Source organism: Aspergillus novofumigatus (genome assembly GCF_002847465.1).
Source record: "Aspergillus novofumigatus IBT 16806 chromosome Unknown P174scaffold_3, whole genome shotgun sequence".
Taxonomy (NCBI): Eukaryota; Fungi; Ascomycota; class Eurotiomycetes; order Eurotiales; family Aspergillaceae; genus Aspergillus; species Aspergillus novofumigatus.
In genome coordinates, this window is record NW_020194276.1 from 830425 (window position 1) to 855978 (window position 25554).

At 51.0% G+C, this 25554-nt stretch overlaps 9 protein-coding genes across 9 annotated transcripts; 4 read left to right on the plus strand and 5 right to left on the minus strand.

The window, feature by feature from the left end:
• Positions 1-1414: 1414 nt before the first annotated feature.
• Positions 1415-5689, plus strand: P174DRAFT_125626 (GTPase-activating protein BUD2). Its single transcript, XM_024821079.1, has 2 exons — positions 1415-4517; positions 4577-5689. Exons 1-2 carry the CDS (start codon positions 1682-1684, stop codon positions 5539-5541), a joined length of 3801 nt encoding a protein of 1266 aa, XP_024683675.1. The 5' UTR covers positions 1415-1681; the 3' UTR covers positions 5542-5689.
• Positions 5690-6211: 522 nt separating this feature from the next.
• Positions 6212-8408, minus strand: P174DRAFT_439758 (WD domain protein). The gene is made up of 3 exons (XM_024826888.1): positions 7597-8408; positions 6709-7528; positions 6212-6635 (listed from the first exon to the last, which is right to left on the minus strand). The coding sequence occupies exons 1-3, from the start codon at positions 8138-8140 to the stop codon at positions 6416-6418; spliced, it is 1584 nt and encodes a 527-aa protein (XP_024683676.1). The 5' UTR covers positions 8141-8408; the 3' UTR covers positions 6212-6415.
• Positions 8369-10136, plus strand: P174DRAFT_439759 (uncharacterized protein). The gene is made up of 2 exons (XM_024826889.1): positions 8369-9456; positions 9495-10136. The coding sequence occupies exons 1-2, from the start codon at positions 8585-8587 to the stop codon at positions 10036-10038; spliced, it is 1416 nt and encodes a 471-aa protein (XP_024683677.1). The 5' UTR covers positions 8369-8584; the 3' UTR covers positions 10039-10136.
• P174DRAFT_439760 (uncharacterized protein) lies at positions 10050-11235 on the minus strand. Its single transcript, XM_024826890.1, has 2 exons — positions 10576-11235; positions 10050-10508 (listed from the first exon to the last, which is right to left on the minus strand). Exons 1-2 carry the CDS (start codon positions 11143-11145, stop codon positions 10185-10187), a joined length of 894 nt encoding a protein of 297 aa, XP_024683678.1. The 5' UTR covers positions 11146-11235; the 3' UTR covers positions 10050-10184.
• A 2820-nt stretch (positions 11236-14055) lies between these two features.
• On the plus strand, positions 14056-16132 carry P174DRAFT_429512 (RNP domain protein; the record flags this gene model as incomplete). The annotated part of the gene is made up of 10 exons (XM_024825576.1): positions 14056-14437; positions 14538-14590; positions 14719-14726; positions 14783-14876; positions 14942-15055; positions 15156-15207; positions 15286-15593; positions 15614-15706; positions 15785-15938; positions 15993-16132. The coding sequence occupies 10 exons, from the start codon at positions 14056-14058 to the stop codon at positions 16130-16132; spliced, it is 1398 nt and encodes a 465-aa protein (XP_024683679.1).
• A 531-nt stretch (positions 16133-16663) lies between these two features.
• On the minus strand, positions 16664-17684 carry P174DRAFT_458679 (uncharacterized protein; the record flags this gene model as incomplete). The annotated part of the gene is given in 4 exon segments (XM_024829695.1): positions 16664-16767; positions 16837-17091; positions 17131-17241; positions 17261-17684. The coding sequence occupies 4 exon segments, from the start codon at positions 17682-17684 to the stop codon at positions 16664-16666; spliced, it is 894 nt and encodes a 297-aa protein (XP_024683680.1).
• A 1431-nt stretch (positions 17685-19115) lies between these two features.
• P174DRAFT_368809 (SLM1 family PH domain-containing protein) lies at positions 19116-21827 on the minus strand (the record flags this gene model as incomplete). The annotated part of the gene is made up of 4 exons (XM_024822245.1): positions 19116-20301; positions 20352-20689; positions 20740-21227; positions 21287-21827. 4 exons carry the CDS (start codon positions 21825-21827, stop codon positions 19116-19118), a joined length of 2553 nt encoding a protein of 850 aa, XP_024683681.1.
• Positions 21828-22930: 1103 nt separating this feature from the next.
• P174DRAFT_125889 (uncharacterized protein) lies at positions 22931-23493 on the plus strand. Its single transcript, XM_024821080.1, has one exon. The coding sequence runs from the start codon at positions 23123-23125 to the stop codon at positions 23414-23416; it is 294 nt and encodes a 97-aa protein (XP_024683682.1). The 5' UTR covers positions 22931-23122; the 3' UTR covers positions 23417-23493.
• Positions 23494-24613: 1120 nt separating this feature from the next.
• Positions 24614-25390, minus strand: P174DRAFT_368234 (Tim17/Tim22/Tim23/Pmp24 family protein; the record flags this gene model as incomplete). Its single annotated transcript, XM_024822215.1, has 4 exons — positions 24614-24708; positions 24774-24968; positions 25026-25145; positions 25207-25390. 4 exons carry the CDS (start codon positions 25388-25390, stop codon positions 24614-24616), a joined length of 594 nt encoding a protein of 197 aa, XP_024683683.1.
• Between the last annotated feature and the right edge of the window lie 164 nt (positions 25391-25554).

Consider the following 25554-nt stretch of genomic DNA (forward strand, 5'->3'; position numbering starts at 1 on the left):
GACAGTTCTTCCTCTAGGCACCGTTTCAGAGCCGCCACAAGGGCGACCTATAGTATCTAGCAATGATGAAAATAAGTAGATGTATGAGACCATGGATTACAAATTAAGCCTTCTGACTTATTGGTTGCCGAGATAGTCCCTGACAACGTGATTCGCCCATTCATCTCAATCACGAAGATGATCATGTTGCGATCAAATCGGCAGTCCCAATAATAGTTGCCTGATATTGTAGACAAGATAGGTAGGTAACTTTCAGCAAGGTCCATATCACCGAGGAGGATTATGAAGATGGCCGACCCTCTTCCGCGCGTACCCTTAGGAAGCTTCACGTTATCTTTAAGATAGTGCTTGAAGGACAAACAAAAGATCCAAGTCCGTGGTAGTAAGCGTATTCTCACCACTTCAGCACAACACCAGAGAGGGAAGACAAGAAGAGAAAAGACGACTAATTAGTGATAAGGGTTCTTTGTCGGCCAACCTCATCTTCGTCATCCTTCCTTCAGGCTTCGTCGTTTGCACCTGAGAGGCCCAAAGAACAGAAGACTAGGCTAGTCTCCTGCGAATAAAAGCTCTCCATCCAGGGGATAATTGGAGCGATAGAGATTGAAGTACCAAGAAGTCAATCGTCCAAACCATTATTATCATTGATATTAGTATTAATATTATTATTGCGTTGGGAGTCATTCCAATTTCCAAACTCCCCTCTGTCCGTCCCGCTCCAGGCTGGGATAGCCGGAAACCACTTACCTTGCCTCCATTCGACACCGCCTCCCGCTTAGGACACGCACCACCACAACTCGCTCGTCTTAGATTTCTGGGCATCCTGTGTATTTCAGCGGGATCTGCAACAGTACAAAGTCCTTTCTTACCAATCCATTGATACTTGCCTTTCACTGTGGCTCTTACAAACAAAGAAAAAGAAGCCATTAAATAAAAAGCAGGCTGATGAAAGTGTGTCTTTCCCAAATGCATGATCCGTCCAACCTAGCTACTACCTAGGTACTACTAGGTAGGTAGTACTACCTAATTCCCTCTACATCCAATGATATCACGTTATTCCTCCAGTCCAGCACATGGCCAGTCGGCCACCCCAATGGCCTCGTACCAACGGACCGTTTCTCCAGACTTTCCCTTTTCCCACACCACCTTTGCCCGGGCTAACCTAACGATCATGGTTCTTTTAGCAGTGACATTGTGACGATAAACCGGTCGTCGTTGAAGGTCTGGTTATTTGCCATACCTCTCAGACATTTCTTCAGCTCTTCCACACTTTTTATTCTGCCGCCCGCGCAACCCCCTCTCCCCTGAACCGACATTTCGTGGATTGCGGCCCTTTCGCTTCGTCGCTCGATTGCCCAACGCTACTATCTCAACGCGCCCCTCCGTCTTCAAACCGAATGTGCGACTATACTCATAATCTTTCGCTTGGACTCCATGCGTTCACTTAGCGACCCACTGGACGACAAAGGCCCTCAATTGTTCGAGGACGGTTGCGCAGCGTCATTTGGTTTCAGTGTGCTGCAAGGTAACACTCTGGAAGCGAAGACGTCGAGGTGTGCGTCTACTTGTGCGTGCGTTTTGCGTGGTTTTGTGCTGGCCCTGATCTGCGTATCATACGTTTCCTAGCGACCTCGTCTGTCTGAGCACCGCTGTCACCGTTTCCTCGTGTGCCGCTGGCAAGATGGAATCGGAAAGTTCGAATTCAAACGGGTTCAAGCGGACCTCTGCCCACCACAGCATCTACAGTCGCCCAGTGGAACGGCGTCCCAGCAAGAAGTCAACTTCCAAAGACCGTCATGGAATGGTCTACCCTGATAGCTTTAGAGAGACGAGCATCCGGACGGTGACGCCAGACCCCTCCTCCGAGACCGGCAATAATTCCCCTCTGTCGGAAGCTGAATATATGTCTGGAAGTGCTGCCCCATCACCTCGTGCCGCATACAGAACAAGAGTGCCCGATCATGAATCTCGTCGCGACTTTCAAGCCTATCATTCAGCGGGAGACGAGGATGAGGGTCAGGTGGAATTACGAAGCCAGCGGGCGCGGTCCCGCACCACGACCTTGGACGACCAGCGCAGCGAAATCTCCAATTCCTTTCTCACCCGAACTCGAAATCGCCTTGGTTCCATCAACACCGCTTCTCCCCCGCCCAAGGCCTCTGAAGACCAAGCGAGCTCCATTGGTTTCCCATCAATACAACCAGCTCCATATTTCAGCCAGACACTTGGTCGTCATCGTTTGAGTCGAAATCTTGGTAGCTCAAACGTAGTCACCACCGTTAGTACGAACCCGTCCTCGACAGCCTTGTCAAGCAGCGATGCTTCCAAAATACTTCAGCTCATGAAAACGACGTGTGGAAGAATGCATGGTATTCTGTCATTTCGGACATCTTCCACCACAGCCTGGACGTCAGGCTACTGCGCTATCAATGTTGCAACAGGGAGTCTAATATATCAAGCCAAGGGAGAACCTGCACTTGCGAAGACATTGATTCCGGACCTGCGTGGATGTCAGGTTCGCTCTCTTGTCGATCCAGAAACTGGAATGAACTATCTTAAAGTTTCCACGTTTACCTCAGGACTCGGTATTGAACTGAGACCCCACGTCAGTGAAACATTCGACTCCTGGCTGGCGGCCTTACTGTGTTGGCAGCCGATCCGACCAAAAGGCGTGCAAAATAAGATGACGAAACCTCAGTCGGTAGCGATCGGAGAACGTCGCCTTGCGGACCGTCGGCGAAATTCTGAGAGCACTGTTCAAAAAGACGCGGCCATTATCAAAGTCGGTAAGATGCTCCTGTGGGACAGACCGAGTACGTCCGGTCCCCGTCCCAATTCCGGCCATCGTGTTTCGACCTATCGCCAGCAAAGGGCGCTATCTTCGTCATGGCAGAAAGTCAGCTGTACGCTGCAAGAGAATGGTGCTTTCAAACTATTCACAGAAACAGACATCACTTTAGTCACTTGCATTCAATTGTCTCAATTATCTCGTTGTGCGGTGCAGCAATTGAACGAGTCTGTTCTTGAGGACGAATTCTGCATTGCCATCTATCCTCAGTATGCGGCGCATTCTGCGTCCGGGTTGACCCGGCCGGTCTATCTTGCGCTAGAAAGTCGAGTGCTCTTTGAGGTCTGGTTCGTTCTCTTGCGCGCTTTTACCATTCCCGAACTCTACGGCCCTGAACTGCCTGTTGAGGAGAACTCGACAAATACAGCAGGTTCAGGTGATACGAGCTCGCCACCCACAAGAGACATGTTTCGAATCGAAAGGATGCTCTCGGTCAGAGTGACAGAGGCAAAGCTGCAACGTGACAGGCCAAGTGAGGAGACACCGAGGAGCCGGAAGCCTTCGAGGTCTCACAGCAACCCGGTACCGGCGCCCGCTGTCAGCGACTACTACACGGAAGTTCTTCTCGACGGCGAAATTCGAGCGAAGACAGCCGTCAAATTCCGCACGTCCAACCCTTTTTGGCGCGAAGATTTCACTTTCAATGATCTCCCCCCTGTCCTTTCGCAGGTTTCCGTCCTCGTCAAAACTCTCAACCCGACCCAGAAAGACTGGACGCTCATTGCCCACGGGTCCTATGCTCTGCACCAGGATGCAAATGCCCTGCATGCTTTGGATGATGTGGAGATATCGTCACATGATGCCACGTACGGACGGGTGGAGATACGGTTGGATGACTTGGAGTCTGGCGTAGAGACCGAGAAGTGGTGGACCATATTGGATGAACGGGATCAGTCGGTTGGCGAGATGCTGATGAGAGCTCGGATGGAAGAGACGGTCGTTCTGATGTCGCATGAATACACGCCCATGTCCGAGATCCTGCATGCCTTTACCAATGGGCTTACAATCAACATGGCTCAGATCATCTCCTCCGAACTCAACCAACTCTCAGAGGCTCTACTCAATATTTATCAAGTCTCGGGGCAGACGGTCGAATGGATTTCCGCTCTGGTTGAGGACGAGATCGATGGCGTTCACAAAGACTCGACTGCGAATAGACTCAGGTATACTACAAGGATCCATTCAAATGATTCAAGGGAATCAGGTCAAGATCGAGAAGTCCTTGTCAGGGACATGGGACGAACAGCGACCGTGGAGGCGAATCTTCTGTTCCGAGGGAACTCCCTTCTCACCAAGGCACTGGACTTGCATATGCGTCGGCTCGGGAAGGAATATCTCGAAGAGACCATCGGAGAACGGCTACGCGAGATTGACGAGAGCGATCCTGAATGTGAAGTTGACCCTTCGCGAGTCCATCGTTCGGACGACCTGGAACGCAACTGGAGGACCCTCGTCTCGCTTACCACGAGTGTTTGGAAAGTAATCGCTGGCTCCGCTTCTCGCTGTCCTGCAGAGTTGAGACTCATATTTCGGCATATCAGAGCTTGCGCGGAAGACCGCTACGGCGATTTCCTGCGAACGGTGACATACAGCAGCGTCTCAGGTTTCCTTTTCCTGCGATTCTTCTGTCCAGCAATCCTGAATCCAAAACTCTTTGGATTGTTGAAAGGTAAGATGCCTTGTCTCTCCATTTCTCTTACTTTCGTTCTTTCCCGCTAATCCTAGCAGACCACCCTCGCCCTCGTGCTCAACGAACGTTGACATTGATCGCCAAAGCCTTGCAAGGCCTTGCGAACATGACGACGTTTGGTAGTAAAGAGCCGTGGATGGAACCGATGAACAAGTTCCTGCTTGGCAACCGGGCCGAATTCAAGCAGTTCGTTGACTCAATCTGCGCGATTCCTGCTGACCGTCCGACCCCTATCGTCACGCCATCTTATGCGACGCCGATTCAAATTCTTAACCGGCTGCCCCCTACCTCTCGCGAGGGCTTCCCTAGTCTCCCGTTCCTGATCGACCACGCAAGGAGCTTCGCGAACTTGATAAGGATCTGGCTTGAAGCAGCCCCGGGAAGGCTTGCTGAGCTGGAAGAGATGGATCCGGCCGTTAAGAAGTTCCACGAGATGGCGCTTCGCCTCCACCAACGTACCAAAGAGTGCCTTAGTAAAGCGGAACAGGCAGAACGCCCGAATGGCAATCTCGAAGTCAAGTGGGAGGAACTGGTGGATTCCATGGAACGATCAGCGACTTTCTACGAAGACAGCTCCAAGCCGACGACTCCGGCGACAGAAACGGCGATCGTAACGCCAGCATCCGTTCCTGGCAGTCACAGGAACTCGATTGGCTACTTCGCTTCACGGCCTTCGCTGCCTCGCCGGTCCACAGATTATGGTCCAGAAGCTGAGGAGGAGACTCCTCCTAGCTCTTCGTCAGCAACCTGGGACCAGAGTCGTGTGCCCTTTTCAATGCCCCGCTGGTCGGACACTCGAGACAGCACCGGCAGCTCAAAGAACTCTTCCACCTACTCTCTTGAATATTCTGACCCTTCCAAGGCGCGCAGATCTAGCATGACGAAAGAGACGTCAAGCAAGTATCGGTTCTTTGACTTTGTACCGGCCTCGTCAAGACGCAAGGCCAAAGACCGTGAAAGTACTCAACAACACTCGCGCGAAGAACTACGGAACGAGTTTTGACGTACGAGTCTCTACTAGCCTATCTACTTCTTGGTCAGATCATATCCGACGCGTTAAACGGTCATGATCTAAATATAGAGCATGATATTTTTCAAATGTTATTGGCTGATATTATATCAAGCCTGGCTCGCACTCTCAGCCCGCTCTTTGTTATTCCCGGAGCGTCACTTCTCGTCTTGGATAATGGACGGGACATGTATGACTCCTAGGGGGAAAATGCAGTTGAGAGAAGACTTTCTGTTGTATAACAAGGAAGGCCTCCTGTGAGCAAAATCTTGCATCATCTGGTGTATATTCTACCTCATTCCGGCGATTGATCCCATGTGTTGATGATCTGACGTTCTGCCCCTTCTTGGATTTCTCTTCCTTTCTACCCTGCTCATTCTCCTTGAATAGCATTTGTCACGGTGTTGATACCCTGCTTTGATAGCTGCTTTTTTGGCTGGAAAAATGTCCGCATGGCCTTTCATCTCGTACACGCCGCTATGGACGGGAGGGTTTCGCTGGACTTTTTCATGGTACAAAAACAGTTCGTGTTCCTTTGTGTACATAACATTTGGCCTTTGCATAGATGAAACAACTACTATTCATCCAATAGTTCCTTTTGCTTTGAATGGCCCGACCAGACGGTCTGTGTTGAGCTAGGTAATAGATTTCGGACAATGCAGTGTATGGATTGTAGACGAGTGAAGGGATCAATCTGTCTTCCGAGACTGAATCGTGTTCAACTCCCGTCGCTCACATACGCTTATCATGGGGATACTTGCAAGTAGATATACACCTCAAAACACGGCCACTCAAAAAGCCCTAAACTAGAATGCCAAACAATATCCGCAACAGCCACATGTGTCTATCGCCATCTCCCGAAGTGCACTCACATCCACAGACATATCTTACCGCTGGCAGTACCGCCTGCGATCCAGTTCGTGCTGCGGTGAAAGACAGCCACAGCAGGAACGGCGGTGATACCCTCACCTCCTAACTGAGCGAGCTGGTCACCGGAGCTACTGTACACGTCTACGAAACGGTTCATGTTTCCGATGCAGAAGCGCTGGATAGGGGATTGCGGGTTTGCTTGCCATTGTGGACGGAGACTGCGACACATCCTATGTTAGTTTCTGCGATAAAGAGCTAGAAGATGGCAGGGATAGGGAAGGAAAGCATTACATGGTCACCCATCGTCCCGTCTGGCAATTGTGGCGGACGACAGTGTCGGGTTTCATTTCGGCGTCGGAGAGGGTGTGCCCCGGTTTCCAGGAGGCGATGCCCTTGGAACCGAAGTCGTAGATCTTGAGCGTGTCGTCGTAGGAGGATGTCGCGATCTGGCCGGCGCTGTTGAATGCGGCGTGGGAGACCGAGAGCCGGCTGACGTGCTCGCCTACCGGAACGGGTTCCTCGTGGGAGAGCTTGCGTATATCCCAGAGTCGCATGGTGCGGTCGAGAGAGGCGGTTGCGAAGAAGTGCGGGTGGGTTGGGAAGAGCGAGAAGCCGCCGATTTTCTTCTCGGAGAGTTGCCAGGTGGCTACGGCGCTTCTGCGCGAGGCGCGGGTGTCGTAGCGGCCGAAGGCGCCGTCTAGGGTTGTCCAGTAGAGGGTGTTGGGGTCGTCGGCTGCCATGTCGATGCCAGATATGGGGATGTCATCTGAGGTTGACTCTGGGGCGTATTTCTCGACTGAGGTCGTCTTTTCCAGGTCCAGCTCGCGGATGGAGCTATCGTAGCTGGCGCTGTAGAGATGGGTTGGCTTTGAGGGGTGGATGTGCATGGAGCTGATGGTCCGTGTGTGTGGTTTGAGAGTGGTCAGGACTGGGTCTGGGTCATCGTCCTCTGCGTCTTCGTCGTCTTCCTGCTTGACGGCTGAGATTGGCTTCTCTTGCGAGGCGTCTAGGACACCGAGGTTGCCCATCTTGTCTGCGGCGAAGATCAAGGGCTTGGCCTCTGATGGGTGGAACGTCATCGTGTAGATTCGTTCGGGGGTGAGCTTGATGCCTGTGATGCAGTCATTGTTAATATTTCTAGCTACAGCATGTCGCAGCTCACACAGAAGGCTAACGCACGATGAGGTTCCCACGCCTCCCACAGCCGCAACCCGCTCATTTCCTCCCTCAGCGCCTTCAGCTCCTTATCTGTCGTCTTCTTGATATCCTCATCACCAAAAGTCCGCTGATACGGCATCGCAACTCCCTTCGTCACCACATCCACCCCGATTAGACTGTCACCGCTGAGCTTCTGCCCGGACACAAGCATCTCACTGAAAGAGAACGCATCCGACTTGCGAACTCTCTTCGCCCGCTCCGCCTGCTGCGCAGCCTCGTACTGCTCGTCCGCCTTGCGTTTCGCAACCTCGCTATCCGCCGCGAGCCCTCTCAACCGCGAGGACATGCGCCGCGGTACTAGGTCCTCATCTTCCTTCTTAATCTTCTTCGGAGGAGGCTTCTTCTTCGGCTTTGTCTGACCCCCTGGTGAGCTTCTCGCTAATTTGGGTGGGAAGAGGCCGGACGACTGGGCGTCCTGGGTCAGCTTCTTGAGGAGCGCATCACGCTCGGCGATGTTCGCGAGACGCTGCTTTTCGAATTCGGAGAGCTCATTATCGGCGCCCATGATAGTGACTGTCTTGCGAGCGCCTTGAGCGTCCACTGTGTATACCAATGCCTTGACAATCGAAGGAGTGGTGTAGATTCAGTTCTGCGTCGCAGATCAAACCCGCGCTTCTGCCTGGGAAAACGCGTGCTGCAATGTCGCGCTATCACGTGATATAATGGGATGTGCTGAATGAGATCGGAACAAATCATTCAGTGCAGTTATTCTTTCTTGGTTTCATATCAGAAAAGAATACAACACAATTAAATAATAACCGTTTGCGGTGTTTTTTGTATTAAAAAGCGTGGTTTTGCGCTACCTACTATGCGGTCGACCTAAAGAGGTACTCCGTGTTTTTTTTGTTTTTTTTTTTTCGAATTTCTCCGACTCTTTTCAACTGTCTACGTCAGAGTTTCGCAGACTTCCTGACGAGCCTCAACGCCCAGTCCTCGGCCGTGGTGTACGATGCCGCTACGCTTCTCGCGCACTTGCCTGGCGCAAGTAACCGTTAATTCCCCCGTCCCGTTCCTCTACCATACCCGGACACTCGCTACACCGCTGAGCTATGCAAAATGGAATGCCCGACAGAGCCGATCATTTCAGTCGACATCGACTACGTTCACATCACCCGAATCAAGCCTCGGTAGTGGCGAAGAGTCTGTTCATAATGGGGAGAGTTCTGAAAATGGGACACCTCCCTTGGAATCCGATTCTTCCTCCCAGGCCCCGAGCAACGATGGCCGTCGATCCCGGAAAAGTTACCTGAAGAAGCGCGGCGCCACGGTCTCACAATCTCGGGCACCACCGTCCTCACGACCACCACACAAGCCACTCACGATGACCGAGAGCGAGAAGAGGGCGTTCGGTGGTCTGCTGGAGCAGATGGGTGTGGAGGAGAAGGATGACCCGGAGGCGGCTACAGAAGAAACAGTGAAGCCGGCACTGAGCAAAGACGAGATGTCTAAGATCTCCGATATCTTCAACTCTGTGCTTGAGGACCTTCGGAAGAAAAAGAAGGGTTCTGAAGCTTCGACGGAGGGTGCCGCAAATCGCAAGTCCCGGAGGAAGGTAGATGAGCCCGCGTCGACTTCGAAGCCGGGGCCCCAGGAACAAGCAGGTGACTCCAATCCTCCAGAGTCGCGCAGTGATGTTCCTCGCTCTGCCGAGCTGGCTATTCAATTCACCGTGCAAAGGGAGTCGGCGAAGATCGAGCGCGCGCTCCGTGCGGCGATTGACGAGGGCAAAGGGGATACTGGGATCTGGGAAGTGTGCAAGGAGAGAGTATTTTCGATGCTACGATATCTTGGAGATAGCCGGTTTCCGGAAGACAGTGGCACGTCTCCGGAGAGCTCAGCGGGCGAGCCAACACCCGCAGCCCTCTGGAGGTTCCTGAATCCGTGTCCGTGGAAGCAGTGGTGACAGAACTCTACCCGAAGATGCTCCTCGTGGCATTCCGTCTTCTGAACTCGCATTTCCCCGGCTCGCCCTTGATCGGTCAGTTCCGCTCGACCATCAGGTCGCACGGCAGGACCTCAGCGGTGCTGGGGAGTTCGACGGGTCTATATAACGAGCTGATCTACTTCTACTGGCGCGGGTGCAGTGATATCCCTAGTGTGGTGTCGTTGCTGAAGGAAATGGAGACTACAGGGGTGGAGCCGGATGAGCGAACCTGCGGGCTGCTCAAGGCTATCGCCGATCAGCGGGAGCGGGACCTCAAAAATCACCGGCAACAGGTGCCTCGCGAGAATCAAAATCGGGGTTCGCTCCGTGATCCGTGGTGGGATATGGCCCCGAATCGCACAGCTGTGAAGGAGTTGTTTGGGGAGAATGGGTGGTTGCCGCGACTGGAGAAGCGAGTGGAGGAGATTCGAAACCTACAGAGCTCGACGAGATTACTTGCAGATAGGCTTAATCTGTAGTGGTAAATGCAGTCCTACTGCCGGTGGCAGTCGAAAGGAGGTGTATATTATACAATACCGGAACTCTACATTAGAATATGAATACAATATCCACTCCACTTATATTCCTCATCTCATCGAGCCTGTACCCCTTTCAGACTAGATCTTCAACCCCAACTCCTTCCCAAGCCAACAGCAGTGGAACCCATGAAGCCCAGACACTGCTTGATACCGGTAATCTTATCACCGATATACTTGTTATCCTCGATGCGACGGTCTACGAAAGCCTGCGTAGCGGAGAGATCGGGACTCGGGTCGCGGGTCATGACAACCTCGGCGCTGGCGTAGATGGCCGAGATGGACAGCCGTTTGGTATACCACGATGCATCGACCGAGGCGTCTCCAGCCAGATCCAAAATGTCAGAGGACAGAGCATGCAGTTCGGAGAGCGAGAGCGGGATATTTCCAGCGAGCGACATGAGAGCCAGGGCCTGGGGGAATAGCAGTAGTGGTCAGCACCATCCAATTGTATGCAATGCAATTCCTAGCAGAACTTACACCCTGCCACTGATGTTTAATCTCCGCATTCATCCGCAACCGCTCCATGATGAGCAACTTGGTCTTCTCTTCGACAGACAACGCCTTCCCCTGGGACTCGATTTTCTCAAAGAACCCGTTTTCGACTTTCCCTCGCAGAAGGCCGCGCCGGCTCGCCAGCCAGAAAAGGATGAGATCGAACTCGCCGCGTGGGAGCAGCTGGACCGAGACATCGAGGAAGCCTGCGTCGCGGGCGCCGAGGGTCAGAGCTTCGGGTGTGAAGCCGTGCTTGGGGACATGGTTTAGCGCGGCGGAGAGGATGGTGGTTTGGGAGTTTGTGTATTCGTGGGGAGGCAGCTCGGGGTGGTATTGCGAGTGATAGGATCTTTTAGCGATACATTGTTGCGGTCGTGAGAATTGGGTCGGTTGGTGGATGAGACGGCGCGGTGAGCGTTGAGTCTGGTATAGACGGCGGGCTTGCAGGGCGATGTGGGAGGAGTGGTTGGTACGAGAAGAGAGGGTAATCGAGGACGAAATAAGGGTGTTGATTTGTCTTCGGGAGCAGCGAGAAAGGGAGACTGGCTGGGCCATCGTTTCTGATTGTAGAGAGTACTTTAATTTTCGAGAAGTTCCCGTTCCTCTTGTCGGTGGTCTTCTCAAAGTGCAGTTGGAAAAGTTACTAGTGGCTTGATGAATAGGATGGAAAGTCGGGCCAGCCGGAGAAAGGAATCTCGGTATAAGCGGTGGTCTGAGCTGAGCCAAGCTGATCTTCCTGTCATGAATTCATTCTTCACCAACTCAACAGCAATTAGACATGGTGTTATGCTTTATCTTGATTGCTGATAATGAATCATCTTCAGTCGGTGGTGACTGGACGAAAGTGGTCTTATATATCGGCTTGCATTGTATAGGTTCTTCATTGATATATTTCCTTCCTAGGAATGTCTCCGAATTGTTCAAGAGCAGTACATGTTTGACCATGGTTAAAACTTCTCCATACGACAGCACATTTATATACATCTAGAAAGATAGGGTGATCAGGCCGGATCACCCACACCAGTATGCTGCAGCGCCAACTGCTCCAAATTGAATCACATTTGGTTGGTCTGGCTGGTTGTTACGGAGACCTGAGAACAGTAAGGTAGTGATTACTACTAGTAGTACATCTCTAGTGGTGTAGCTATCATCATTCGGAATCAACATAATTACCTGACAGTTTGATGAATATAGAATTGAGATTAATAGTAGAGTAGTTAAAATCAATAGATCATGTAACAGACAGCAGCACATGGGATAAACTAGTCTCTACTACTGCGTACTCCGTACTTAACCCCAGGTGCGTGGCCATTATTGGACCCATCCACTTTTTCCGCTTCCGCCTCTGCTCAGCGCTTCTTTCCACTCCTCATGTCAAAACAATCGATCCTTCTATCAAAAAGTTAAAGTCTTGACTATTGAGCATTGGGAGAACCCATCTTCCTCCACAATTCAGATTTCTTGAATCGCTGGCAGATACTCTGTATACCGGCAAGAGTTGCATGAACGCTGCTTGACCTCAACAGTCCCAATCAGCGTCCTTGTCATCGGCCTGTTGTTTTCTTTTTTCCCCATTAGTATCCCCCTCGATCCCCTCCGATATTATCGTCTCTTATTACTCTAGCCCTCCCCCTACTTATCGTTCATTTGCTACTCCCTTCCCCAGGTCTGAGAGCCCATTCGCTCTTAAATCCACAGCCTGGACGGACACCAAGCAGGACAGACCAGACAGACCTTCAACTCGGGAGGATTCAGATTCCAGACCATCCCATCCCATCCCATCTGATTGTCATCGTCAACTGTCACATCGCATCTCACAGCTACCAACAATAACACAACATCATGGGTGAGTGATCATCTATTTACATCTTTCTTCGTTTATTTTCTTTTCTTTTTCAAGTCCTCGGCATTATCAATCGTCATCACCACCACAACCACAACAACACGTATCCCTCTGTATCCAGGGTATCTCTGTTGCGTCTCCCCTCAATTTCTCCTCCATACAAGTGCTCTTTACTACCTTACAGAGCACTGTTAGCCTTGTGTCGCTCTGCTGAACAATCACCTCCACCTTTTCCCTTCTGTCAACCCCCTGTCTTGGCCTCCTCCAAAGCTACTCTCAGTCCAATCACTATTCGAGGTCCTGCACATACCGTCGGCTTGGACGCTTGACATTCAGCATTCAACACAAACTATCTACTTTGTACCTTAGTTTTCCCTCCCACCCTCCGTCCCTTCTCCCCCCAACCCAAAAATCATCCACTACCATCGTACTACTGTACCTACTACTGTAGGAACCATCACCACACCCCCTCTTCCCATCCGTTTATCCACCCGCTTCATCCCTTCATCAGTCCATCCAATCTTTGGTCCCTCACTCCATCAAAAGTTCGTTTCCCCCAACATTCCCGGAACTCTACCGCGCTGTCAATACCAGGTAAGAGCCATCGCTAGTCGTCCGCGAGCGAATCATCCTGGTTGAGAGAGCGCTGCATCCCTTCGGATCCCTACGGGATTCCAATCAATCGTTCCCATCCCTCTCTCCCTCCCTCCGTCACCTTTGCCCTGACACTCCCGATGATCTGACAGATACACATGCACATGCACACACACAAACTGGTTGACAAAGTGTCATTGATTTCTCTTTCCGTCTGCACCCCGCTATTTACTCTCACACAAACTCATCTTTCTCGTTTCCTTTGATCGTTTCGTTTCTCCTACCTTTTACCCTTCTCCACCTCCCTAGCTCTTGCTTGATTATCTTCGCTGTTCCTATTTCCGATCGCGTTGATACTGGACTTCTGGCTTACTTTAAGTGCTCGTCTCCAGCCGACGTCTATCGACCATACCAAGTAAGTCATCTGCTTTACTGTCGTGCTCTTGTCTAGAGTACATTCTACAGTACATCACCTGCCATCAGACCGTCACTCTCAAATGTCCTTGAACCAAAAGCATTCTTCCCTTGCTCAGAAATGAGTTGCCTATGCCTTCATAGTTCCTATTTCCTGGGGCTGATGGCGCGCGGCTGATGATGCCGGGTACCCACTGTTCCTATGGGCTGCATGTAACATAGTTCCGACCTCTCGTTTGCACTCAGCACCATGTTGTTTGTCTCGGGATTCCCTCTACCTTAATTGTCTCAATTTTGTCCTTCTTCACTTCCGCGATTAAAAAAATTTCCTTTCTGTGTGCCCTTCTCCCCGGGTCCTCAACTCTCTGAGACTTGCGCGTTGTCGCGCAGGCGGTGTCACCTGATCTCCCGTTCTGCCGGTTCTCAGCGCTAGCGTTGGGGTCCTCGAAACTCGGGAAGGACAGTTTCAGACCCATTATTGGAACCCGCCCCCCTTGAGACATTACATTCCCGTCATTTCCTAGCCTCTCATTTCAGCCATAACCCTTTCGCTACTCGCGCTTCTTATCAATTTCTCTTCTTCTACTTTTGCCGGGCTCGGTCCAAACTCGTCGATGCCTTCCGACTCTTTTGACACTGACTACGCGCAGCGCGAGAGGTCTCGCTCGCCCCGCCGACGTTCTCGCAGTCCTCGACGAAGCCGTCGCTCGTACTCACCACGCAGTCGCTCTCGCAGTCGTGACGATTATCGCCGCAGTGATCGCCGGTCTCGGTCCCCTATGAGTACTGCTCAAGGCGCAACTGGAGGACATTCAGGATCTGGTTACGGTGGCCGCAGCAGTTACCCTCCTTCGAGATCTTTTGAGGATCGCTCAGTCGCCAAAGAACAAATGATGCAATCAGTACGCGAGTCGTCCCAGCAGGACCGCCGGGTCTATGTGGGCAACCTATCCTACGATGTCAAGTGGCATCATCTCAAGGACTTTATGAGACAGGGTGAGCAGGGTCATATCGTGTCGGCAGTGCGACGCAGCTTTTGTTGGATGAAAACTTGTGGCTGACTTTGGGGGAATGATTTTCCGCATCGTTCATACAGCTGGAGAAGTTATCTTTGCCGACGTCTTACTACTTCCCAACGGAATGTCGAAGGTGGGCACCAATGCGTAGCGTGGCTGGCTTTTTCTTTTTCTTCTTTTCTTTTTACTTCTGGATTTCCTTGGCTTCTTGCATGGACGATTTGGGTTGACGGGCTGGGCCTGGCCGTCCGGACATTGTAGGGATGCGGGTGAGTGTTTCATTCTCTGATCACCTCTTGAGCTCCGCGCTAACAGTATGTTGCAGGATTGTGGAATACGCTACAAGGGAGCAAGCGCAGAACGCAGTCAACACGCTTAGCAACCAGAACCTCATGGGTCGTCTTGTCTACGTTCGCGAGGTACGTCCGCGGCCCGATGTGTGCGCGTCTCTCGCCCATTGTGTAGGCTAACAAAATTGGACTAGGACCGTGAGCCCGAACCACGCTTCACTGGTGGACCTCCCCGAGGAGACTTTGGGGGTCCTGGTCGAGGTGGCTTCGGAGGCTACGGTGGCCCCCCGGTGGTGCTCCTGGCGGGGGTGGAAGACAACTCTATGTGTCTAACGTTTGTTGCCCCTACTCGAATCATATAATGCTCGGTCATAGATCCGGTTATAAGTATTGACAATCTTGAATTAGCTCCCCTTCAATGTCGGTTGGCAGGACCTGAAGGATCTGTTCCGCCAAGCTGGTAAGTGCAAAACCGTTCCGCGGCAGCCATCTATTGGCGATATTGCCCATCCATATTAACGTTTGGATGCCGTGACAGCCCAGCAAGGTGCTGTGATTCGTGCCGACGTTCACACCGACGCAACTGGCCGTCCCAAGGGCTCCGGCATTGTCGCTTTCGAATCTCCCGAGGATGCGCGCAACGCTATTCAACAGTTCAACGGCTACGACTGGCAGGGAAGGACATTAGAGGTCCGTGAGGACCGCTTTGCCGGTTCCGGACCCGGATTCGGCGGCCGTGGTGGCTATGGTGGCTTCGGCCGGGTGGCTTTGGCGGTCGTGGTGGCTTTGCCGGCCGTGGTGGATTTGGCGGCGGCGGCGGCTTCAGGGGTGGATACGGCGGAGGCGGTGGTTTTGGAGGCCCCCAGAACTTCGAGCCCGCCGCATCGGCTCCTCCCAACCCATTCACTGACTTTGCAACCTCTGGAGGAGAAAAGAGTCCCATCATCTACGTGCGCAACGTGAGTTTTGCCTTTTCGACTCACACGGCTGGTCATCTCCGCCGTCGAGGAGCTTGTACTAACGATTCTGATCACCAGCTGCCATGGTCTACTTGCAATGATGATCTGGTGGATCTCTTCTCCACCATCGGCAAGGTTGAACGTGCTGAAATTCAGTACGAGCCCAACGGTCGCTCTCGTGGCACTGGTGTAGTCCAGTTCGACAACGCGGAGACTGCGGAGACTGCGATCGGTACGTTGCCGTTGGAAAATATCATTGACCGCACACAAACTAACTCCTCGTCAGCTAAATTCACTGGTTATCAGTATGGTGGTCGTCCTCTCGGTATCACATTCGTCAAATACATGAATGCCGACCAGGGCCAAGGCGAACCCATGGAAGGCGCAGAACCCACTACCGGAATCACGCAGGATCAAATCATGTAAATTGCGGGTATTATTTCCTGGGAAAAATAGTTTACCAGAACTTGCGATGTATTACTCATAAACACCAGGAATTGATGACATACTGACCTGCATTTCATAATTTGACTATGTTTCCAAGTTTCTTTCTACTATTACACCTCCCTATGCTGTTTTGTGTATTTGGTTATTGTTGAATGGCAGAGCTACCACTATTGCAATAGGAAGGAACGCTTAGTTTCTCAAGGACATGGAGAGTCTTCTTCCTTAAAATAGAAATGAGCTGTCCCAGGAGCGGACGTCCTGTTTTATTTTTCCTTCAACAACACGATGCTACAAGAAGCAGCGCCGGGATGGTACTAGCTATCTGGGTTTCCCTCATCTGCAGTTCGTGAGGCTTTGCGTTGATGTTGAAGCAACACTTTTTTCTGTTCGAGGCAGTAATCTCTCTCCTACTGACCATGAACACCTTCCGTCATCTCCCGCAAGTTCTGCGACCGATACCTATAGGGGAATCTCAGTAATAGTTCTTTCTTCGCGGATACTTTAATCAGCTCACCAGTACTTTTCATTATGCGAAAACCATGCGCCGGTGAGACGACACTGGCCAAGCCAAGGACGGCCTGCAGGCCACTGACAGCTTCCCAGATTTCGAACCACTCAGAGAACAGCCTGATTCTTCTCTTCAGACAAAGCGTACTTTGTAATCGAAGTCGGAAACATGGGACAGGCTTTTGAGACCAGCTTCCCGGGGACAAGTGGCAGGATATCCTGATGAGGTTTTGAAAAAGTCAAAGTCTGGTACATTTGAAGAAGATCTTCTGCAGCTTGATTCCTAGGGACGAGAGATAGGAGATCCTGATGAGGACAAGGAAAGGTAGGCTCAGCTGTGAGACGAGCGTCGGAGGAAGAGAAGCTTATAGTATGCCGAGCTGCTACACATAGCTGGCCAGTTGGTTCCTTAATAAATAAAACCAGATCAACTCGCACAACATAGCCAGTTCTATGCTAAATATACAGACGTGGCCAAGGCTGGGCTGTCCTCTCATCGTCAAAGTTATACTCGAATGGCCCATATTTGGTTTTGGCTGGCTTCGCGGGTGATTTGAGGATCTTGACAAGCTGGTCTCGACCTCGAATCGTCAGAGAAACAAAAGGGACATAGGTCACCTATACCAGCGTAGTATGTGCAGGATCTCACTAGAGCCGATTGTCTCAGTGAATGTCTCGTAAATTCTTTCCGTGGATGGAGTTTCAAACACTGTGCACAGTAGGCCCAGCGGCGGTTCTCGAGTCGGAGGAGGAGCTGATTTCGCGGCACATACTTACTGTTCACGCACAGTATTGGGTTCCTGATACGCAAGAGTCGTGGAAATTCAAGATCTTTGTGCTTCGCTATCGTCCCGAATAGGCCGAAAAGATCTTTGCAGCTGAGGGATAGACACACTCGATCGACTAGTGAGTGGTGATGGTAGATCTTCTGTAAGGTGCTCTCCTCCAGACGGAGTATGGCGGAGCTCTGCACTCTCTTCCAAGAATGAAGCAGCCTGAGGAGCATCTTTCGACATCGCGACATCTTTCGAGTCTTGAGGGCGAACGATGATGTTGAATGTGAGGCAGGAGACTGGGTTCGCGAGAGAGCCAATCTGGTCTATGGACATTTTGTAACATCGAGAACGAAAAGACTCCAGGGCTGCCGTCTTTGTTTGAGAATTGTGTCTTCGTAACGTCCTGATTGCAAGTTCTGATGCCTGTTTTGTCTGGTAAACACGCAAAATGATGCTTTAGTTCCTTAAATCGATCAACCATGGATGTTGGCAAGACCTGCTGCGCCCAGTCAACGTGTGTTTTCCCCCTCTTCTAGGACCCTGAATTGAAATGCGCACATCCACTGAAGACATATCATAATGTCCTCTTTCCGTTCCGCAACAAGGAACAGGAGAGGATCATCCCCTAAGTAATCGCAGTGCCTATATCTATTAGCTTTAAACTAAGTCCGAGATTTAGAAAAGGCATTACCTGATCCATGGCCTCTTGATACAGTTAATATTGTTCTTGGTTGAAACAGCATGTCCTGTTTGGATGATATGAGGGCCTCGCCTGTAGTACTCGGGGCGAGGCTTTTTATTCCCCCTGTGTGGCAGAAGAGTCTTACTTTACCGTGTAGTTCCGCCAGTAGCGAAGACCATCGAAGAAGAGACAAATAGTTCTCGGAGAAAATTAGGTGATATGATATTTGGGAAGGAATATGACGGCGGAAGAAAGAAATGATCGATACAGGGTTCGACTGCGATTTTATTGTGAGCAGGTGCCTTAACCACTGGGCCAATCGATCTATTTGTTGATGATGGGGCAATATTTGAATTACTTGACATTTAGAGGCTAGTAACATATGCCACGGCCATGATAAAGCCTGATATCGGGAGACATAGTCGTTGCATTGTGTATTAAGGTACTGCTTGACCAGATCTGGTTTGTTCTCGACAACTCTGCATGCTGCTCTTGGTCTAGCCGTTCATAGCGTGTGGTGTGGTAGTAATCCCTGGGGATTTATCTATGGTGAGATTGAGGGTCCGATATCCATATGCTTCAGAGACGCGACGTGTATTTCAGGAAATTTAAGAATATAGTACAAGGAAGCGAAGCATCAGAGTCAATGAGGCATGACAAAGGAAATGACAAAGGAAACAACAAAGGAAATGCATCGCACCGCATGGGGATTCAAAGTCAAATCAAGCGCGCACGCCCGAGCAGACAAGCAATCCAGATCCCCAGCTCCACAGCCGTATCCAACCCATCCATTCATTGGAAAAAGAAAACGCCAAGCACTCCAATTGCAAAGTATAACGGTTCGTACCGTCGGCCCCGGTGACATCGTCACCAAAAGGAAAACCGAGGAGACTTTCAGCCAGTGACGCTGGTGATCACCTGTTGACGAAGTATATAATGTACAGAGAAGAAGAAAAAAAGCAGTTGGAATTTCAGTGTTTGCGTCAATCAGATGCTTTCACGCAGGTATATGATTTGCGGGTGGGTAGTGGCCTGGAATCTGTAGCTCAAGCGCAGACACACTTGGTTTAGATCGCCTCGCATCACCTTCGGATTTCGTTATATAGGAGCCGTAGGCTCCTTCCGAAGTAACTTCAGACAACGGCGTTGCTGCAGCGCTGCTCATGTTGGATGGAACTCGTTCGTTCTTCACGTTCTCACGAAGCTGGTGGCCGACACCATTACCTTCGATCATGGGAGTTTCATGGTCCCCGTCAATCGAGGTTGGGACGGTATTGTGGGTGCGATCGGTGATGTTCGTCGTGGTCGGGGCAGTGGATCCGCTCTCCCGCCTGTTCCTCTGCCGATTCAGTGAAGGGTCGCGAGAACTCGCAGAGCCCATCCCGGCGAACAGCATGGGATGTACGTCGCTTGGTCTGTCAGAACCCAGATTGTCTCTTTGGTTGCCCAGAGCGTTGGTCTGTTCCTGTTGCTTCTGACGAGCGACAATGTCAGCTGGTCCCATCCAACCGGCATAATATCTTTCATTTCGCTCGGGGCCTGAGAGCCCGTAGTTCCCATCGTGTTCTCCGACCGCGTTTCGAGTCTGGCTACCATCTCGTCCTGAGATAGAAGGATTCCCATCTGCAAAGGAAGCTCCGTCGGGCAGGGACCCTGCAGCGGCAAACAGGTCGTGCCCGCCGGAACTCTCACCGCTGGATGGAGACAGTGGGGCTTGCAGGTGGCGATCAATCTGCACGTCACTCGGGAAACGGCCACCAGGCTCGCGAGGCGCAGACGTCGGCCGCTCCTGGCTCAAGACAACTGCCTCCGCTGCATACGGTGTGCGATCGGCCTCGTCTTCATCCAGATCCATGCTGGTCCGAGCACTCGCGCCACTCACACTGCGGACGTGTCGCCTAACGTATGCATTACGTGCTTCGCCAGTCTTGGAGATCAAGCTTTCGATGTCTTCGTACCACGCCATCATGGTCTCGTGTGATTCTGCGCGGAAAACCCACGAGTGACCACGATGCATAGGACCGGTTTGTCGCCCTTTGAGCATGAACTTGTGCGACGTCGAGTCCGGCTGCGAGTGTGATCCCAATTTCTGCTCCGGCAGGTACAGTGACATCACTGGCGTCTGCCATGCTACCCGATCGGCAGACTTGAACTCGTGTAGATGAGTCGGTGACAAGACATACCTATTCTCTAATCAGAAAAAATGGTAAGACATTGACAATGAGATACTTACCAGCCGGGTGTATAGCTCTTCAGATACTTGCTCTTCCGCTCCAGCATGCCGGATCGAACTTCAGCCGCAGCCGGATGATCCTTGCCAGGGTAGGTGATGTTCTCCACGTTCCGGAGAGAAACGCGGGGATCAACTAGTTCGTCGGTATTGGCGATGAAGTGGTTCCATTCGTGGTCATGAGGCATGGATATGGGTCCTGTCCGGAGCTTCTCCACAGTGTCATAGGCCTCATCGGCTTCTCGCTTGAGGATACTGGCATACGCATTGTACGCCTTTTGTATCTCACTGACGACAATCGATTCAAGTTCGCGACCGGAGTTTTCCAGGTTTAGGAATGCCTACGGCGGGTCAGTGTTTGAAGTCTGTAGGAAGCTTCAGAAAGACTCACACGGTGGAGGTAGTTTTCCTCCTCGATCTGCTTCTCAATCTGTCTGTCGACACCCAAACGAATAATGAACGGGTCTCCTTTGCCTGATGTAGCAGACGGATCGGTATCGACCAGACCTAGCGCTTCGTGCAGTTGGCGAACCGTCTTGCGTGTGTTCTCTACTTCCTTGTCGACGGAGTTCCGGAAATCACCCTGAAGACTCTTGATTTCTTTGGTCTTCTTCTGCAGGTCGTTGCGAAGGCCCATGAGCTGGTTCACGACCTCGCTCTCCACCTCGGCAGCCTTATTCGCTTCTAGGTAGCCCTGACGGTGGAAATCGCGCAAAATGTCGGTAGCATCGGCGAGACCACCAGATTTGAGGAATGTCGGAGGGATCGAAGCGTTATTTACTACATTCGACGCCGACAAGTACAGTTTAGACCGGGTCTCGTAGGACTTCTGGACTTCCTTGAAAAAGACGATGAGATCTTTTAAGACCTTGCGCCAAGCTACTATGCATTAGCAAATTATTGATAATGGAGATAGATGCTCCGAGGAGGGATCATACCTTGAAAGCGTTGCGCCATGACCTCAGTCGGGTTCCCGTTCGTCGGGATCGGGACATAAAACGCACTGTGCTGATCATCCGCGCCATCGACGCCATACTTTTCCTTATCACCCAAGACCAGACTCCTCACACTGCCTGCGCGTAGGCTCCGGCGACTTCCGCTGCGACGCATGCTGCCCTTCTTGCTGAGCGACGATTTCTTCTTCAAAGTAGTTGATCGTGTTGGAGTCGCTGAACGGGAATGTGACATCTGCGACGCGGAACGTTGTACACCAGAAGTGGACGGTCCATCGAGCACGACAGAACCACGCTGACTGGCCGCGTCAAACTCCTCATGAAAGCGAGGATTGTGAATGTTTGAAGGAGGGTCGACAACGGCACCGTGAGCGAAGTTGTGGCCTGAATTGCTGGCCACAAAGGAGTTGGGTCTGGAGCCGGAGCGCAGGCTGTAGCCTCGATTTAAGAGAATGGATTCGGTTGGTGGTGACAGCGGACGATATGTATCCTGCACAGGTGTATGCGCCCGAGCGGTCATTGCCATGGCTGGAAAGGAGGGGTTGTTCCGCAGCGATGATGACGCTACCCAGGATAGTCGGGCGGTGCAAGTCCTGTAGTGAGATAAGGGAGCGCTCCAATCAATGCGTTGTCGGGTTGTCCAGGAATGTCGGAAATTGAACGGGAGTCCGTAGTAATAAGGAGAACGGGAGGAGCGAAAGGAATGATAAAAGAATCATAAAATAATCATAAAAGGAGTCGGCCCTAAGAACACGATCTGAATATGAATCAGGGTAGTCGAGTTTGGTTACCAGGCGAACGGCAGTGTCGATGGTCTGGAGCGAACTGTTTTGCGGGGGGCTTGAATCAGAAACCAGACTGCCAAAGAAAAGCGCGCCCTTTTCGCGATGGCGATGATCGGGGTCAGTTTGGGAGCATGTAGATAGCTTAGTCTTGAGATGGCTTAGGGAGTAACTAATATAGGGATTCGTTTAGATGGTTCAAGTATGAGCCCCACAGCTCTAGGGAGGAACTATCGAAGATGGGAATCCGTCCATGCAGGGGAGCTATGAGAGGGAAATTAAGGAGAGGATCTGGAAGCCGAATGGATACGGCATAGTAATTATTTAAAATCAAGAGATCTGTGATTATAATCCTGAGATCGACCAGGGAGTTTAGAAAGAAGTACGTAGTCGACATGATCATGAGGGGATGATGAACAGTTTAACTGCTGGACGGTTCCGGATGACGTCTACGCTCGACAAGGACAATGGAATGCGACGTTATGACGACCCAGGGGAGGGCTGTCGGGCACTCACAGAACGGAATTCCCGGGCCAGTGGAAAAACGAAGAACAGAAAAGCAGAAGCATCAACAGTAGTTATGGAATTTTGACTTTCCAGGATGTGGGCAGGGAAAAAGAGATCGCTACGGCATATCTATACAATTGGTATTGAGGTACAGGTACGGAGTACTGCAACTGCTTGCCGTCTTGCTGGACAAACTACGGACCTCCTTTTCTGAACAAGAGAAAGATGTGCAATTCTAATAAGGTGAGGCATTACAGTACTATTAATAAACAATAAAATGAATATCATTTAAATGATGTTGCCTATTCCTCTCCTAATCGATAATAATAATCCAATAATCCGGAGATAATGATGATCATGAAACAGTACCAACGACCTAGGTAGCAAAGTACCAAAGTACGAACTCCGAATGCCCCCTTTTGAGGACTGAAGAGTGGCTTGTGAAAATGGCTTGGACTTCATTAAAGTGGCTGTGAACCACTTACTTTTCCAGCTGATCTGGACAGCAACGGCCACTAAGAAGCTCGGAATCATGCTGCGATACACCCAGTGGGTACGAGTCGTTGTATTAATGAGCCAGAGTACTCCATACCCTCCTCTAGCGCTTGCACAAGTTCTTCTTCATAGCTTCGATGGGGACCCCCCTTTTCAAGTGGCGACTGTAATACGCAAGTCGCAATTAGGAGACAAAAGCAAAAAAGGAAAAAAGGGTAGGGGAGAAAAGGAGATCGGCCCGCTGGAAGATCGGAGCCTTTGCTTTCCCCATCTAATGAACGCATCCAAAACTGTCATTTCTTCGACGTCATGCAGGGTTCATCGTCTGTGATGCGCATCAGTGTATACTTGCCCAGCATCTGGAGCTCGAACCTGAGTACCTCTGTTTTTGTCCACAGAGTACCAATGGCTACTACCAACCTTGAGTCTGCGCAGGCATCAACATAATCTGCTTGGGATTAAATCATACCTTGGCTCGTATACATCAGGTACCAAGAACGTGCCTTGTCCGACCACTCGCAGAGGTCAATTCCCCTCTTTCGAACCATGATTCTTGATAACTACTCCAGATGATGCATGATTCATACGGAGGAGATCTCCATGATAATTCAGTCCCGGACATGTTCGGATCAATCTGATGGACCCCAAATCTCATGCACCTACGAAGATACTTCGGTAGGTAGATAGTACTGCAGTATGCCATCAATGAGTATGCCTGGTTTCATGATCGAACAGGTATTATTTCGACAGCACTGCTGTCAAGCATGCCGATCTCTTACTCGCTTTCATAGAGCATAAAAAGTTTGTAATTAAGAGTACATTATGTCATGCTGAGGGCAAGGGGTACATAGTTATGAATAAGGTGATATCATATTCGCCCCCCCGCATGAATTATCATGCACACCTTAAGTTAATCTTGACCTGCAATCAAGTGTTCTCCCCGTCTCCCATCGAGTAATTATCTTTCTTTCTGCTATCTAGTCATAACTTTCACTCTTGTTGAAAGTTATAGTGGTATAGTATTTCGTAGGCGGGCTGTATCATGATCTGTCACCACTATCACCACTATCACCACTACCACCACTGAGATGATTGAAGTTTGTCCTTAACATATGCTAAGCGCACGTCCATAAAGAATATTGTTAAGACGTTCTGACCATTCAAAGCAATTCCACTTCTCAGCTATTGTAACTATTGTCTCATGATCGACCGTCCGAGTTAGGCCGCTCAATGGCTGCAATAGCTGCATCCATTGATAATCGTTGACCAATTGGTCGAGGAGACGTAAACTTGTCGCATGCTATCGTCAACTCTCTTCTCCTGACGCTATCCGCTCGATGTTTGTTGACCAAAGCTTAGACTAGTAAGAAGGGCGCTCGCTCAACAATCATGAAGAAATAAAGATATCATTGCGCAAAGCATGCCGGACTTGCTAGCTGAAAGGCATCCGACAGGAAACGATAATTTACACATAAGAGACTGAAGACTGGCACAATTGAATTTGCAACGGACATCGATTCTAATCACTTTATGATGCGGGTGCGGCGGATGTGGGAACCTCAATGCCGTATGTCTCCTTGAGTCTCTCTGCGCGTCTCTCTGCGTATCCGGGGCCGTAGATACCTAAGGCAAATGATTTAGTAAAGCCGCCATAACTGTGATGTCCTGAGAGTTTAGAATTAACATACCTCGTCCCTCGCCCAACTCGGCAAACGTCTGCTCCGCTGGAGTCCTGTACGCCTTTCTGAGCTGTGTACGGCGATCATATTCATCTAGATCGCTCTGTGCCTTTTTACCCCACAAGGTTCCGCCAGTGTACTCGAAGGCGCCCATGGCCGTTGCCAGAGCAGCCCCGTAACCCAGAAGGGCGGGGAATGTCCGAGCTAATGCAAAAAATCAGCAATTGCGACATGTGCATATTTCCAGAAAATAAAACAGACCTCGAAGACCCAGAATAGCTCCGGAGAAGAAACCGCCGAGGGCTACGTTGTAGTGGTCGTCCTTCTCCCGCAGGTTGGCCGAAGCGTTCTTGACAAACTCGTAGGTACCACCCATTGCGGCTAGAGAGCAACTGTCAGATAAATTCGTAGACCAATTGATCTATTAGATATGCATCCGTACCGAAAACACCGATTGTGCCGCCGCTTCGCACGAAGACACCCCAGGGTCCAACGTTCTTCCTAGTGAGGGTGTTCTGGACGGCCGACGCGAAAAGACCCACTGCACTGGTAAGCATGGTGGTCCTCATCGCCGCCGAGATCGTATCCTTCGGATGGTAGTGGTGATGCTCATCTTGCGAGGCCATGGTGGCGGCTTAGGCAGGAATTGTCTGCTGGATTGCCGTGGACAGGTCGTTCGGTCGATTGAGGATGTTGAATTTGGGATGGTCCGGTTCTGCCACTCGCGACCGCTTTCCCTAGAGTGGAGCTCCATGTGAGGTCAATGAGCGCAAATGACCGGTAAGTAGGC